The sequence below is a fragment of the Orussus abietinus genome, unplaced genomic scaffold (genome assembly GCF_000612105.2).
Source record: "Orussus abietinus isolate OABI.00-Male unplaced genomic scaffold, Oabi_2.0 scaffold24, whole genome shotgun sequence".
Classification (NCBI taxonomy): Eukaryota; Metazoa; Arthropoda; class Insecta; order Hymenoptera; family Orussidae; genus Orussus; species Orussus abietinus.
Genome location: NW_019394437.1, coordinates 395,378 through 409,572, shown reverse-complemented (window position 1 = coordinate 409,572; position 14,195 = coordinate 395,378). Strand labels below are relative to the sequence as shown.

The window sequence follows — 14,195 nt, the reverse complement described above, 5'->3', positions numbered from 1 at the left end:
ATTGTATCTTCAAGCTCCGAGTCTTCGTTGCATTTCCTGACAACGTCGATTTTTATTGCGGATAGAGGCTTAGGACAAATTGGGGGGCTTCGAAAATCGCCTCGCAAAGGGGGTAGCCGTTCGAGGCGGCGATCGGTGTCGGGGTTTCGTAACGAACGGCCAGGGTCGGCCGGCCGTTACGTGGCTTTCGAAACCCGGTTCTTGGGAAGAACTTGCGTAAACCAGCTCCGGTCGATCGGGAACTACGCGGGCTATCGGCCGACGAACGGATTGTACTTGTAGACCCGGACGGTGCGCGCCTTGAGGAGCGGTCTCTTCCCGGGGGGCTTCCCGGCGAGGGGGCAGGCCGAGTTCACCAGGCCCCAGATGCTCTTCTGCGAGTCCATCTCGTAGTCCGTCAGGCAGGGGACGTCCTCCTTCTGCAGGAGGACCGAGTGGCTCTCCGCCTGGAAGAGAGACCCGAGGGAATCGCTTAGCCGGTTTCGTCGGCCCGGAAGAGAAAGGGAACCCGGGATTTCCTCGAGGAAGGAACGTCGTTCGAAGAGTCCATTCCTCGCGGTCGTCGTCAGGACGCACCTTAGGCTCCTGTCGGGTGTCCCATCGGACGCTCGCTCGCTCCGTCACCATGAAGTAGTGGAGGCCGAACTTGAGGTCGCAAATCAACCCCGAGGAGGAGCCCATCTTGGTGCCCAGCCACGTCGCGTTCACGTCCCTCGTGGACTTCTGGAATAAAGAAATGGGATCGAAACGACGAGACGGATCGCGTAGGAAGTCAGGAGTTACGAACCTCCCCGAGCTCGGGGAGCGGCCCTTTCTCGTTCCTCAGCTCCTCCAGGCCGATGCCGAAGAGATCCTGGGACTGGTAGCCGGTCAAGTAGAGGATCGGAACCTTCCTCGACACCGCGATCTCGGTACTGTAGACTCGCGGGACGTTCGGCCCGTGGACCATCTTCAGCCTCCACCAGCGTCGTTGCCCTGAAGAGGAGAAATCCAGTCGGCGTTCTTCCAGGGAGAATATAAACTTTCTGGGAAATACCCGGGCTGTAGGTGACGATCGTCTCGTCCCCTGGATCTCCCGCGTAGGCTCTGACGCCCCAGGGTCCGATCGCCGAGTCGATCGCCAGAGATCGCATGTCCTTCGAGGGCACTCCGATCAGGTCGACGCCGCCGATCTGAGAAGGGGAAAGGTCGAGTTAACGGAGCAGGAGCAAAGGCGACACCAAGACCGAGACCACGGCGAGACCTGCTCGTTCTTCCTCAGGTCGTAGAGGAGGATCCTCGGGGGGCAGAACGATCCCGGAGGGGCGTCCAGCACCCAAAGGCGTCCCCGAGCGTCGACCGCGAGGCCCGTCACGGAGTGCAGGTTCCTGCAGTCGCTGTTGACCACCTGGACCTCCGGATTCGGAAAGGCGGAGAGTCCAGACCCGGGGGTAGGTCCCTCCTCCGGCCAGGGGGCTTCCACCAGGGTCAGCCGAAAAGTCGAATTTCTCTCCCACCTGGAAAGGAGTGTCCGCTCGACGGCCGTCCGAATGCGCGCCCCAGGTAAAGTCGGCACTCACCTCGGAATAGCGAGGAATGCCCTGTTCCTCCAGATCGCGAATCTCCAGACGAGCACGTCCCGAGGGAGCTGCACCTCCGAGAAGTTCCAGAACGCCGACGAGGCCTGGAACCGAACGAGACAGACGAGCAGGTGGACTAGGTGGAGAACGCGACGTTTACCTTCCATGTCGACACCGAAATCGGCCCGCTCTGGGATTAATTGGCGCACCGACTCTCGTGGGCGTTGACTGCGATTCGCTTGCCAAGCAAGTCCGAATGCATTCTTGCAATCTGGTGGGGCTGGAGCGCGGCTCCCGGCTCTGCGCGTACGTAATTAGGAAGGAACTCGTCCGCTCTTACGAAAATGCATGGTGGTCGAATTTCACGCGAAAAACGTTCTCCTCCCGTGCCTATGATAATGGAAATAAAAATATAACGATTCAATTTTATATTAATGGTTCATTGTCATTTACCCAAATTTCCTTCTACGTTCATTTAGAAATTAAATTAGTGCCGATTACCCTGCCACCGAACTTGCGAAGGTATGCGTGGCGCCATCTCTTAATTGCCCGAGGAAACTTTAACCTGTTTAGTTCTCGTTGCGACAAACCACCTGCATGCTCCACCGAGGGCAGCAGAGACTGCGATGCGCAACTTCCTAGGCTCAGATGGGGCTTGGGCTCCGTTCATATATTCCTAGGTCCATGATTAAATATCGCTACGCAACGATGTCAACGCCAGTGATAACGTTACAGGAGAGCACGGTGCTCTGGACTTGTTTGCGCGAGTGTGTGCGTGTGTACTAAACTCTGTCATGTAAAGCGATACATGGCCTCAATTCTGTCACATTTGTGCCATGATCGTTGAAACTACGAAGTACGCCGAGGACGCCGAGTGTCGATAAATTCTACTATTTGCTACACTCATCACGCAGCAGTGACAATGGAACGACAAAGATCACGTCAGGTTAGGTTGCATACGCATTTTTATTACACTTTGATCCACTGGTCGTTATTTCGCTTTCTTCTATTCAGATTATGAATCCTGTGAGAAGTAGTGTATTTTTTATCAAATATGCGTGCTTCTCTTATTGTCAAGATGTCTCGTGTCGATATTATTCCATTGTCTAAATGATTAATTACTTTATGGTTCTTCGTTTCTTGCAAACACGTCGTGTCATATATGATTGTTATTACTGTTGCACAACGTATTTACTGCTACATAGTTCCCTGAGAGTGACGGTTCTATGCCATATTATTTTACCACTGAACGTCTTGCAAAAATGCCAACATTTATTATGTGTAGAAAAAGAAAAGGGATCGGGTACAATCGATTACACGATTGGACAGTCAGGTTCCCGATGCTCCGACTTTGGAAGAATTTGAGTGTTTGTTGGGAGAGTCTCCGTCCAATTATCCTAGAGTCGAAGGAGTCGAGAACATGGAAAGCGAACTACACTTGGCAGCTATCGATACCGAAATTTATGAACGAGAAGCTGCTGAAAACACTGCTAGAGTATCGGAGCAGATATCGTGTCGCGATCATTCTGGGGTAATTACTACTTTGATATATACCGAAGCACCATTTGTCTAGTTAGGATTAATCGATCATGTTCATAATGCAGGAATCTATTGAAGAATCTGTCGATGAAGTTGACAATGAACATCCATTACCTTCAGCTCCGATAGAAAGCACAGAAGAAGCAGTGGAAGAAATTAAAGTTAATGTATCTAATATTCAGTTGTTGGACACGTCGCCAACGGCTCCTGTTATCGAAGAAATTACTCAAAAATGGTTTTATCAGAAAAGTATTCCCGAAGTAGAAGAAACACTATCGCTCGTGGAGCGAGCTAATAAAGAAAGAGACACCGAAGAATCTAATATAAGTCAGACAAAACATGCTTACGGCGAAAGAGAAATTGAACCATTCACCGATGCACAACTAGCTTCTCTATATAGTAATCAGGAATTGGCATTAGCTGACTCATTTATCACAGAATTTGTAGAAGCTCAACTACGAAGTAACGCGATTCGACAGCAACATAGATTACACGAGTTACTAATGAATTATCTTAGGGTTAGGAATCACTTGATATATAATTCTCATGATTTAGACAGGTTGAAGAAGAACTGTAAGGAAATTCAGAAGCAACTGTGGTGTTTGGATAAAGCTACGATCACCGAATCCGGTGAATGTCAGGATGGCAATCCAGTCAGTGCTACTCATGAATATACTATTGCTCTCTTTAATCAGCAGACGCTGTTAGCTTTATCCCGAAATTTATCATCGATAAAAGACTTATTGCACAACACACAGTCACTGTATTGTTACGAAGCAGAAGTATTAAGATTACAAATCGAACATTATATACAGAGGGTTTGTCTTTCCTGTAAGGAATTTGCTAACATGCCTCATAATGCTCCTGTAAGTTTAGGAGCAATGACAATGTCACAGAACGTAATGCCACAATTGGTAGAACTGAGAATGTGCATTACTGTATTATTTAATTTTCAACGGAAAGTACTAAAAGATGGAAAATTTGTTACCGATAGTCGAGAATGGTTGGCAAAATTAGTGGCTATTCTACTGAGAGTAGCCACTTGGCAAGACCACTTGTTTCTATTGAATCACATTCTCAGATGTCCAGGTGGTGTAACAAACTGGGCAATTGGATACGTACAAAATCCAGTACCTTCGACAAACAGTGGCTTAAGCACCTTACCGCTTAACGATCCATTCATGGATCACATGGTAACGACACTCGCTGTCATCCTATTGCCAGTGAAAGAGAGGGAAAAGTTCCTAGAACAGGTATTTCAGTCATCGATAACCCCCTTTTTTAAACGGAATTACTTGAAACCGTAAATATATATCACTATCAATAAATATTAACATTCATAGGTTCAAATTTCAATGCAAGATTCCGGAAACAATCAAGGAGATACAGTTTGGGTACTGGTAGACGAAGAGGGAGAAGAGGACGAAGACATTGCTAACACAGGCGCTAATCTTTACGAGAACGATCTCATTTCGCTGTTGAGACAAATTCCCTTGAACAAATTGTTTGAACAAGCTTTTCTCATTCAACGCCATGGAGAGAGCTATCGACAAGATACTGCCTCGGTTACGGAACATCATATGCTACGAATCTTTGCATTCTCAACGGTTGTCATAAGATTATTGAGACAGGGTCTCCGCACTTATGACTCTCCACGTTACCGACAATTGGCCAAAAGATTAAGTGCTTTAATTAGGGACGTCGTCCAATACGTTAGCGATCAGTGGGAAATTTTTAGTAATAACAAAGTGAGATTCTTTTCCATTTTTACATTTACTTAAAATTAGTAATTATTAGTGATTGTAATAAATTCCTGATTTATATTTGGAAAGAAAAAAATATTGATATTCATCTATCACAGGGAGCCAGCGTGTCATGGGTGAAACTACAGACAGAATACGAGTGTTTCTTCTTAAGAGCAATATTGTGCATATTCTCCTCTCGACGTCTAGGTGCTTGGCAATATTTGGCTGCAATTCCATACCACATCGTATCGACTTCCATTCTGTGGTATATCTTCTACATTTTACATACAGATTGTGCATCTATAGATCCACTTGGGCCTGACATGTTTAAAAGTGGTACGCTACATTTTTAATTACAACTATAACAATGCTACTTTTTTAATATAAAAACGATGTCAATCAATATTTCATTACACAGATTGGAAAGCGGAATTGAATTCACCAACGATTCGTAAACAATTTGAAGAAAAATTGAGTGCTATGCCGGGAGATGAATCTTACTTCTTGCTCACTACATTTGCAAATATGGCTATGTCAAGACCAAGCGAAGATTATCATTTTATTCAAGCAGTGACGATTGATCTTTTTCAAGTAAGTACCGCGATAAAAATATATCGAGCTTGATTCGACTACAAATTTTAATTCAACTTTGCAGATCGGATTTCTTAGCCAGAAGACTCAAGATACATGTTCGAAAGATGCTCGTTCTCTTTTGTCAAATTTAACGAGTAAACACCCTTCCCTGCTGTCGGTTATTCTCCAAAAATTAAAAGACAATTTTATGACCGTGGGAAAGGTAGTACATTTTTTTTTTTTGCACCTTCCTAGATTTTCTATTATTAAGGGATATAATCGCTAAAATTACGTAATTTACAGCTAAGCTTGTACTTATTTACGGAATTAAGAATAGAAAAGTGGATTCCCCAGGAGGAGGATATGAAGGTACTCTCGTCTTGGCTGCATCAATATCCATTATCGTCCACTGAAAGTCATTTAGCTCGGCTAGTTCTTAATCACTTGAACTGGGGCTATGAGAGGTTAGTAAAGTAAAGTTAGAGAAGAATAGTGAACTTCAATTTATGGGCAGGATACGTAATCCGTTTTACCGTATTTACCGTATAAGCAGCGATGAGACAATCTATCTCCGGATGAGTCTTCATCGCCGCGTGGCTTTACTCGTAGTGGAACTTGCAATGAAGTACGTGCCCGACACGCCCGCTCAAACTGCTTCTCTACTTGCCGAAGGTGTTAAACAGGTAATTAAAAAATTATAATTATAAAATAAACCCTCGAGTCACGCGGCCAATTTATGCCAGGTATCCTCCATGGTGAGACCTCAGAATAACGAGCAAGCATTCATCATATGGGCTTGGGAAATGATCGGCAGATTAAGATTACATCGGCTCGATCAATCCGACATCGTGTGCCAGTACGTCATCTCGAATATCGGCAAAACGCTTTCCCAGGTACCGGATATGGAATCGGACCCATCCTTGGAAAATCTAGAAAAAGGAGTACGAGAGAAACAACCCATTGCTTGCTACGTGGCAGCGATTATGACCACTTGGGGCCATGCGGTGCCTTTGATTTGCATCAAGGGCTTCGCACAGTTACAAATACTCCAATGTTATTATAAATATGAGCAGGTTTTAATAGCTTTGCATCATATGATTCCTTTATTCCTCGAATGTCCCGAGGCGTTATTAAAAAATGAGAAGTTCTTAAATCTCATCGTTTGCTCGGCCATCGCTGATCGAACCTACATGAAGATGGCGAAAAATCTGATCGCTCCCGAATTCCCTGGTCCGATATTAAAATCCTTCCGTAATATGATCCAGTCTCATCTACAAAATGAGAAAAGGTAAGGAGGAGTGAACGATCAGCTTAATTGTATCGTCGTCATACGTTATATTTAACTTTGCCAATTGTGCCCGTACAGATATTGCCTGCAAACCGCCGAGCCCTTTGTGCGCTTGTGGTTAAATATTCTTGTTCTCATCCCAGACTGGAACAGAGATCAGAGCGTGATGTACTTATTAGACGGAGTCATCAGGTTCGCCTTTTTTCAAGTCGATACCAAAGCTACGGTGGAAAATGTATTTCAGGAATTGTTTACGGTGAGATGAGATTCTTGCTTGTTTCAACTAGACGCCTCGGTCACTTTTACGTATACGCGCGACAAACTAATTTTCCTTTTCTGTTAGCTAACAATAGAGGGAAACGGTGAGGTACGTTTTCGCATGCTCGTCTGCTCTCTTACCGTAGCTCGTTTTTATTACTGACTTGCTGTCGAATGTAGCTTGAATCGTGTACGCATGCACTCTAGGACGAGGTCTCTTTGTCATCCAGTACCGTGTAATTTGTCAACTAATCTAGCGGATTTTCTAGAATTTAGCATCGGGCCGAAATTCCGGCTCGTTTGGCTCCTTTTTGAGCTGGGCGACGGGGTCGTCGAATTGGCCTAGCCTGTTAGGAGGATCGGTGCAGTCGATTTGGCTCGCCTACCAGGTTCTGTCGATAGAACAAGAAAACAGGGAGCTCAAAACTGGTCTTTGGAGGGAAATACTTGGAGAATTATCGCAACAGTCCAAAACCTCCGTGGACACTGCAGTTAAGGTGATTGCATTAAAAAATAAAGTGTAACGTTAATTTAACTCGTATCTAAGCCGACTCCTATGCGATTTCAGCGAGCTTGCTCCACGTTGAAAATGCAACCATTTGGAGCAAGTGGATTAGCGATATATCGCTGGTCGCAGCAAGCCCTGGACACTCCACTGGACCATCCCCTTTTGCCTTTGCTTTGGCAAAATTTCTTCACGTTATTTTTGGCCCGTGCTCCTGCAGTTTCAGGGTCGGTATACGGTAATGACCGGCACGGTAGATAAAGCGTCGTCGATCAATGAAGTTCTCGACCCTTTTCCAGGGTGACGGATCGCGGAGGATTGGGTGACAAGTTCTTCGAGGGAATGATCAATCTGAGTTATTTGAAGAGATTGAAGAAACGTCTTCACGACACCACCGAATACTTTCAAATAAAAGGAGAGAATAATACGGACAATGGGAAACCGATCACGGACGAAAGACGAATCTTTTACTTCGACACGGCAAAGTAAACCCGATATATATAATTTTTTTTTTGAATGTAGAGATTCTCAAGATCATTGTAAAAAATGGATTATATTTACACGCATTATCCGCACAGGTTTTATAAGACGTTGAGTTTGTGGCTAGAAGAGCCTAGGCTACAAGAGACCGGATTGTATCTCCCAGCCTTACCGCCGCAGTACATGTCTCATAAATTGGTCTTGCTTACACAAGGCGATCGGGTAAGGACAATTTGAATGAGCCATTTTCATTTGCAAGATCTCGTGGATTTCACAATGAATATTTCAATCAGACCCCGTGGTTGGAATACGTCGATCATTGGTCGAACCGTCAGAGTCAACTGAAAGCATTGCGCGAGTGGCAGCAAAGTTGCCTTAGAGATACGAACGGTCAGTGCCAAAAATCAATTCCTACCCCGACTACCCCTCTGGAGCCAAACGACCCGCTGCAGAGGATCGTCAGGCGGTTAGGCACCTACGAACAACCAGTTCCACCACCTTCTCTGAGCCGAAACAACCCGACCTTGAGCTACGTTGCACCCTGCAGCCTCTACAATGCTGAAACCGTCATCGATCTGATCAAGCCTCACCTGAAGACGATTTTAGATTACGCCGAAAGATACAACCTGATGGTTTCGGAACACACTGCGGTCGATTGCGCATTTTTAGAATTGGTACCGACTCTCTACAGAGACGTTGAAAGCTACATCAGGCTTCATGCCCTGTGCGACCCGGCACCCTCCACCCAGAGGCAAACCAGGTCCGGTACCCCACCTACGGTTCACTGCGCCGGACCGGCTGTGATTAAACTTAAGGTAATACCGAGGTGAACCGAGTGCCCGAATAAATCATTTATCGATTACCGAATTATTTCAAGATTACCGAAGCTCGAGTGAACGATGGAGTGGATCGGATGATCACTGAGAATAGAGCGGAATATGACAACCTGTTGGTAAGAGCAAGCCAGCCTCCTCCGAGCAAAGTTATCCAGGGATCCGTCCTTGCGGATCATTTAATTGCGTAAGTGAGTCGAGCCACGTTCTCTAGGGAAATTGGTAGGATGATTTGCAACGGCGATTCATTTTATTTAGGATGCTGGAACGCGAGCTTAATTTAAACCGAACGAGTGAGAACACGAGCGTCCTGCAAAAAGTCCAGGAAAGCGGGGTGAAGTTGTTTTACCACATGATTGATTTTTACACCGATGAAGCCGCCATGTGTCCTCCTACGAAGCAGCTAATTACAACGTGCATCGAGAGACTAGGCCAGGTGATTTATATGTAAAATTTAATTTTACGAGTACCACCGTCACTTCTTTTAATCCTTGATTATTTCCTTGCAGTTATTCATCAGCGGCGAGGAAACTCGGGGACCCCAATTGCTCGGGGCGATAATGCAACGGCCTAATTTAGGTGGTCTTCTCGGTCCTCACTTTACTCCCGTTGCGGGTGGAGCTTCTACGTTTCTACAAATGTACCAAACAGTGGTGGAATTATCTACAGGCCCGAATACCGACTTGTGCTTCGTGCTGCTCTCGAAGGTACGCGATAATCTCGGCGTGGAATACTTGAATTTCTTTAAAGCGTTGCGTTCAAGTACCGGTATCTCTCGAATTTGTAGTTCGACGTTGGAAGTTGGTTGAATTATAGGAGACCAAGACTTAGCGAGAGATCTACGTTTATAGAGTTAATATCGAAGGCACTGTGCAACGTGGGCTTGAATCCTGTAGAAGATAAACTCATCTTGCACGAGGTATAACGTCTAACGTCTCTCCCGTTCCTACCAGTTGTCTCCGATCGTACAGTTACGTGGTTGAATTTAAAATTCTCTTTTATTTTCTTCCTTCTCCCAGCTGTTCAGGAATCATTTGCGTCATGTACTTTTTCACGAGTTTCCCGAGCACTACGGAGAAGTGCTCGGTGCCATTTTGAGGGGCAGCGAATGTCAGAATTTATCTTTGGACGTGTGGCGGGATTTATTAGGAGCTCTCAGCGGAAGATCAAAAACCGCAGGCCCCATACACCCTGCCAAAATACGAGATGAAATTCGGAGGTATGCCACCGAACAAAAACTGCTCTCTTGTCAAGAGGTAAATCTTCATTTAACTTGGACACTCGAGAATTACTCTCCGTCAGAAAATGACTGCTACTACGAGCGCCATCTCGCGTTATTTCAGATGCACGACACGGCAGTTCTCCTGAGCAAGCATTTCATGAAGGAAAGGCTTCAATACGGGCTGTACGGCTTGTATCCGAAATATCGCGTTTACAATGAACCCCTGACTACGTTCCTTGGCATGGTTGGACACGCTCTCGTGGTTCTCACTCTTCACTCCGACAGAGGCTCTCTAGCTGACCAATGTAAATCACATTTCTATTAAGTCGTCTAGACGTTCCTTTCTTCGGCGTATCGTTCCTACGTCGTCCGCTAATTCCATTCGTATGAATTAGCAGTGTGCGAGAAGATTTGGCCGGTTCTAAGTGAAATGTTCGCGCCTTGGATCACTCCGTACTGGACGAGAAATTTGAGAGAGCCAACGGCAGCTTGGATTCAGCAACTAACAGATGATCGATCCGTTTTACTGCCCTGGATAATCGCGGACGGTCCTTACGCCAACAAGACCGTGGCCATGTTCGTAGAGTGCGTTCGATTCATCACGGACACCTTACCCGCTTCTTGCAAGATACTCTCTTTCCTCTGGCAGTTTTACGTGACGAACTTTGCTCACGCTTCGGTAAAGGATCACGTACTAAATGTAATCCATGGAAATTTCCTTTCCTTGCCGTGGGATCGATTTTTTCCCGGCACGGGTGACGTGGAGTTGATGGTGAAAGTGGTCGACCAATACTTACCCGACAGCCATTTATTTCTTGGCAGTATCTTCACCAATGTCAACTGGACCCTTTGGGCAAACGAGATATTGACTACGCAGCCTTTACTGCTCACGGCTAGAATGCACGTTTGTTTGCTAAATCTATTCGTCAAGCTGTCTAACGAGCCCAACGTCAGACAGGTGAGATTTTTAAGTCTTACCCCATTATGCTTATCGACGTTAACGTGTGCGGTATTTATTTGCAGAATGACCGAGCCGTGCAATTGGTCACTGAGGCTGAGAAGTTCGCTTGGCATCTGGTCGACTCAACTGCCTACGATCAGGTCGTCAACTGGCACGTGATGAGCTGCGATCCCAGGGTGATTCTCTGCGAAAACGACGACCAGGGTCATCCAATTGACCTGGCGATCAACAAGTGAGTAATAAGTAGAATACACCTTGAAATTTTCCCTCTTGTAAAATGGACCAAAGGCCTTCGGATTCCTGGACTCGTGTTCAGAAAGAGATCGTCGTTCAGTCTGTTGAAGATCGTTGCAGCCTACGATCCCGTGGTAACGCACTTCCACCCAACCACCCTGAAGAAGAGGCAAATGTACGTTCGATCGTCCATGAAACTGCTGGTCAATTGTACCACTCGGTACAAATCGCTCGAATCGACAAATCCGAAGGCATTTACGAAAACGCTATCGCGGATGCTCGACGAGATGGAGACCGTGATTACGAGCAGTAAGTCTAAGATAAAGTCTATCCGAAAATGGATCCATCCTGGTCGGCTACCGGACTAACTTCGCTTCCGATTTCACAGCTGTTTCGGAGCCTCAACAAGTGGCAGAAGCCGGCTTATTGGTGGCTGAATTACTTTACTCCGTAAACCAAAGTGGATTACTGGTGGAGCAGCTGCGGTCCAGCTGGGCCTCGTGGCTTTCGGAAAGGTCGGCGACCAGCCCTACCCTGCTGGGTCTTCTTCGCGTCATAGGAACCGCCGTGGCCTCGCCCTCTACCTACGGAGAACTCACGGAAGCTGCTTTGGATGCCTACTTCAAATACAACTGTAAATGTTGCATTCGTTGCCAATGGGTCTGATCGATCGAAGGTGAAAAATTGCCCCTTTACGCGATGATCCGTTACAGACGAGGGTCAACCAACCTGGGGCTCGGTGCTGACCATCTTGCAAGTCGCGGTGCCTCGACAGTCACCGATAGAGAGCGTCCTCGTCGCGGAAGGGAGGGTCCTAACGTTGTATGCAATGTTTCTGAAAAAATTGCCTTCCTGTCGGGACATCGGAGAAGAGGGTTCTCTGCTTACCAGTCTCGTCGATTGGATATCCACGATCAAGCCCACGTAAGTCAAGATACTTTATATCCAACCGAATGTCTGGAGATACACTCGCGGACTCGCGGCCCCATTTTCTACAGCGAAACCGTGGAAGAGAAATTGCCGCTATTGTGGGCAAAGGCATTAGAGCTTGCATACAGACAGTGTCGGTACAACGAGAACACCGTGGCGGCCGTGAGAGCCCTGAAAGGACTGGCTCGCGCTCTTCTGACGGTGGCGGACGACGCGGGACAAGGATGGGGTATCCTAGGTGCGATTGGCCTGAGAAAAGGCTCCCAGCTGTCCATAAGGTAACAACGATCCTTTCCTTCAACGCTGACCGACTACGGTGGTCTGGCTTTATTCTTGATTTCCTCATATTTGCAGGTGTAAGTTCTTGAGCCGAACACTCGCGGTATATTGTTTGGCCCAGCTACCAGAGTCAAAGTCGGAACACCAAATCATACGTTTCACGCCTCATGCCCCTGGAATAGCACCCGTAAGGTCCAACGACGCGGATTCCATGGAGATTCGGCCAAGCTGCGAGGCCATCAAAGCTATGCAATGTTTGGACGCTCTTTTGGTTAATAAACAATATGCCGAACTTAAGGGCGACGTGGAACAAGCGATCAGAATGATCAGGGACTCGGCGAATTCTCTTCATAACGCCGTAAATGTGGTAGGATCCCTTGTGGCGGAATTGTACACTAAAAGGTATCTGCACGTATTGACGGATTAATGGGTACAAGGTCTGTCCCTGCATGCGCTCGCGAACAAGGACATTTATACTTAATTCATATTTTGACAGCGATTGTTAGTTTCGAGGAAACGCAGTCGAATGATCTTTCGGGCCTAAGACGTCGAATAGCTCATTTAGTTTCGTTACGGGCATGTTTTGGACCGCGTGGACATCCTCGAGAGGGTTTCTTCTTTTGGATTAATGCAAATGTTGTGTACAATTTATGTAAGACGAAACCGATAGACAAGCTGAAAACCACTTTTTTTCAACGGTTAGCTCGATCAGTTCTCAAGGTTGTGATCTTTTGACAAGGCTGGAAATAATTATTTCTCCACTGATACCATGCTTGCCAGGTTTCGAGATTTACATAAATTATTAAAGTATAAAGTAGTTATTGGATACAAACATAAGTTGGTTCAATCGAGTACGAGTCATGCCTTCGAAAATCTCCGAAGGCTGCGTTTCGTTGTTTTAAGTCTAGTCATAAATTGTCTCACGTATCAGAGGGTGTTAAGTCGGAAACGAGGGCGCCTAATGAATGTTTGATGACGTTCGTTTCCATGGAATCAGATGTGATAATGCCAGCGGTTAGCTGGTTTTACGGTATATAATTCGTTAATGCGTGTATCGATGTACGCATCGAAGATTGGGACTTATGATCACTTTATATCGGTCACAGGGGGAGGTGCTAAACTTGACGATTTTTCTCAAATTCTCTAATGCAATGACAAAACTTGGTTGATAAAAGCAATCTGTAATGGCATGTCTTGCTCGGAAGGAACATGTTGCCTTTTCGCGTGAAAGTAATGTCATTCGATTAAATTGCTCGTATGTCTATGAGAATTACTCTTTTGGGCTTTTTTTTCTTTTTTGACAATTGATGCTTAACGGTTGGAAATTGTATACGTCTCCTTAGAATTAATACGCTTTCATCAAATAACTGAAAACAAATACTGCCTGCGAGCTCCACTTTTAGAACTTACTTTTATTTTTATAAAAAAAGATATCCATTTTCAATGATACGCAGATACATGAACGAGACATTTAACGTCTTTAAATGAATCTTTCCTTCTTGATCATAAGTGATAAGAGCGTATGAATTTATAAACGCGTATAAGAGAGCTCCAAGTACATGCACCTTTTGTTTTTACATCTTCGATTAGCTAATACTTTTTGCTATTCGCTTAAGTCTTATTATGGTAATACGGTGTGGTTATTACAAAGTACCTCCTGTACTTGGCCTTAATCACGCTGACCTTTATTGTAAATAAACTTATGTACAGTCATTTATTATATAGGCTTTGTAAAACGTTTAGAGGTTTATCATTTGAAATCACATAATATATTAAAGATCACATTATA

General features: G+C 45.6%; 2 protein-coding genes across 5 annotated transcripts; one reads left to right on the top strand and one right to left on the bottom strand.

Annotated features, from left to right (window-relative positions):
- Positions 1 to 8: 8 nt before the first annotated feature.
- LOC105701867 lies at positions 9 to 1,844 on the bottom strand. Its single transcript, XM_012428993.1, has 6 exons — positions 1,560 to 1,844; positions 1,244 to 1,496; positions 1,037 to 1,172; positions 788 to 975; positions 577 to 723; positions 9 to 446 (listed from the first exon to the last, which is right to left on the bottom strand). Exons 1-6 carry the CDS (start codon positions 1,724 to 1,726, stop codon positions 252 to 254), a joined length of 1,086 nt encoding a protein of 361 aa, XP_012284416.1. The 5' UTR covers positions 1,727 to 1,844; the 3' UTR covers positions 9 to 251.
- A 439-nt stretch (positions 1,845 to 2,283) lies between these two features.
- On the top strand, positions 2,284 to 14,193 carry LOC105701811 (ectopic P granules protein 5 homolog). Of its 4 annotated transcripts, none has more exons than XM_012428899.2 (30): positions 2,284 to 2,505; positions 2,845 to 3,090; positions 3,164 to 4,351; positions 4,442 to 4,846; positions 4,960 to 5,179; positions 5,262 to 5,434; positions 5,499 to 5,639; positions 5,720 to 5,880; positions 5,970 to 6,099; positions 6,160 to 6,704; positions 6,783 to 6,960; positions 7,048 to 7,071; positions 7,232 to 7,459; positions 7,531 to 7,694; positions 7,767 to 7,952; positions 8,046 to 8,169; positions 8,241 to 8,762; positions 8,825 to 8,967; positions 9,039 to 9,216; positions 9,290 to 9,487; positions 9,568 to 9,699; positions 9,800 to 10,036; positions 10,124 to 10,307; positions 10,398 to 10,960; positions 11,026 to 11,195; positions 11,298 to 11,506; positions 11,586 to 11,831; positions 11,911 to 12,121; positions 12,196 to 12,405; positions 12,482 to 14,193. In XM_012428899.2, exons 1-30 carry the CDS (start codon positions 2,482 to 2,484, stop codon positions 12,831 to 12,833), a joined length of 7,692 nt encoding a protein of 2,563 aa, XP_012284322.1. In that variant the 5' UTR covers positions 2,284 to 2,481; the 3' UTR covers positions 12,834 to 14,193. The 4 variants fall into 4 exon arrangements, with proteins under 4 accessions (XP_012284322.1, XP_012284319.1, XP_012284320.1 ...); XM_012428896.2 differs by having other exon boundaries at positions 11,586 to 11,837; XM_012428897.1 differs by having other exon boundaries at positions 10,401 to 10,960; positions 11,586 to 11,837; positions 12,482 to 12,833.
- Positions 14,194 to 14,195: the final 2 nt, after the last annotated feature.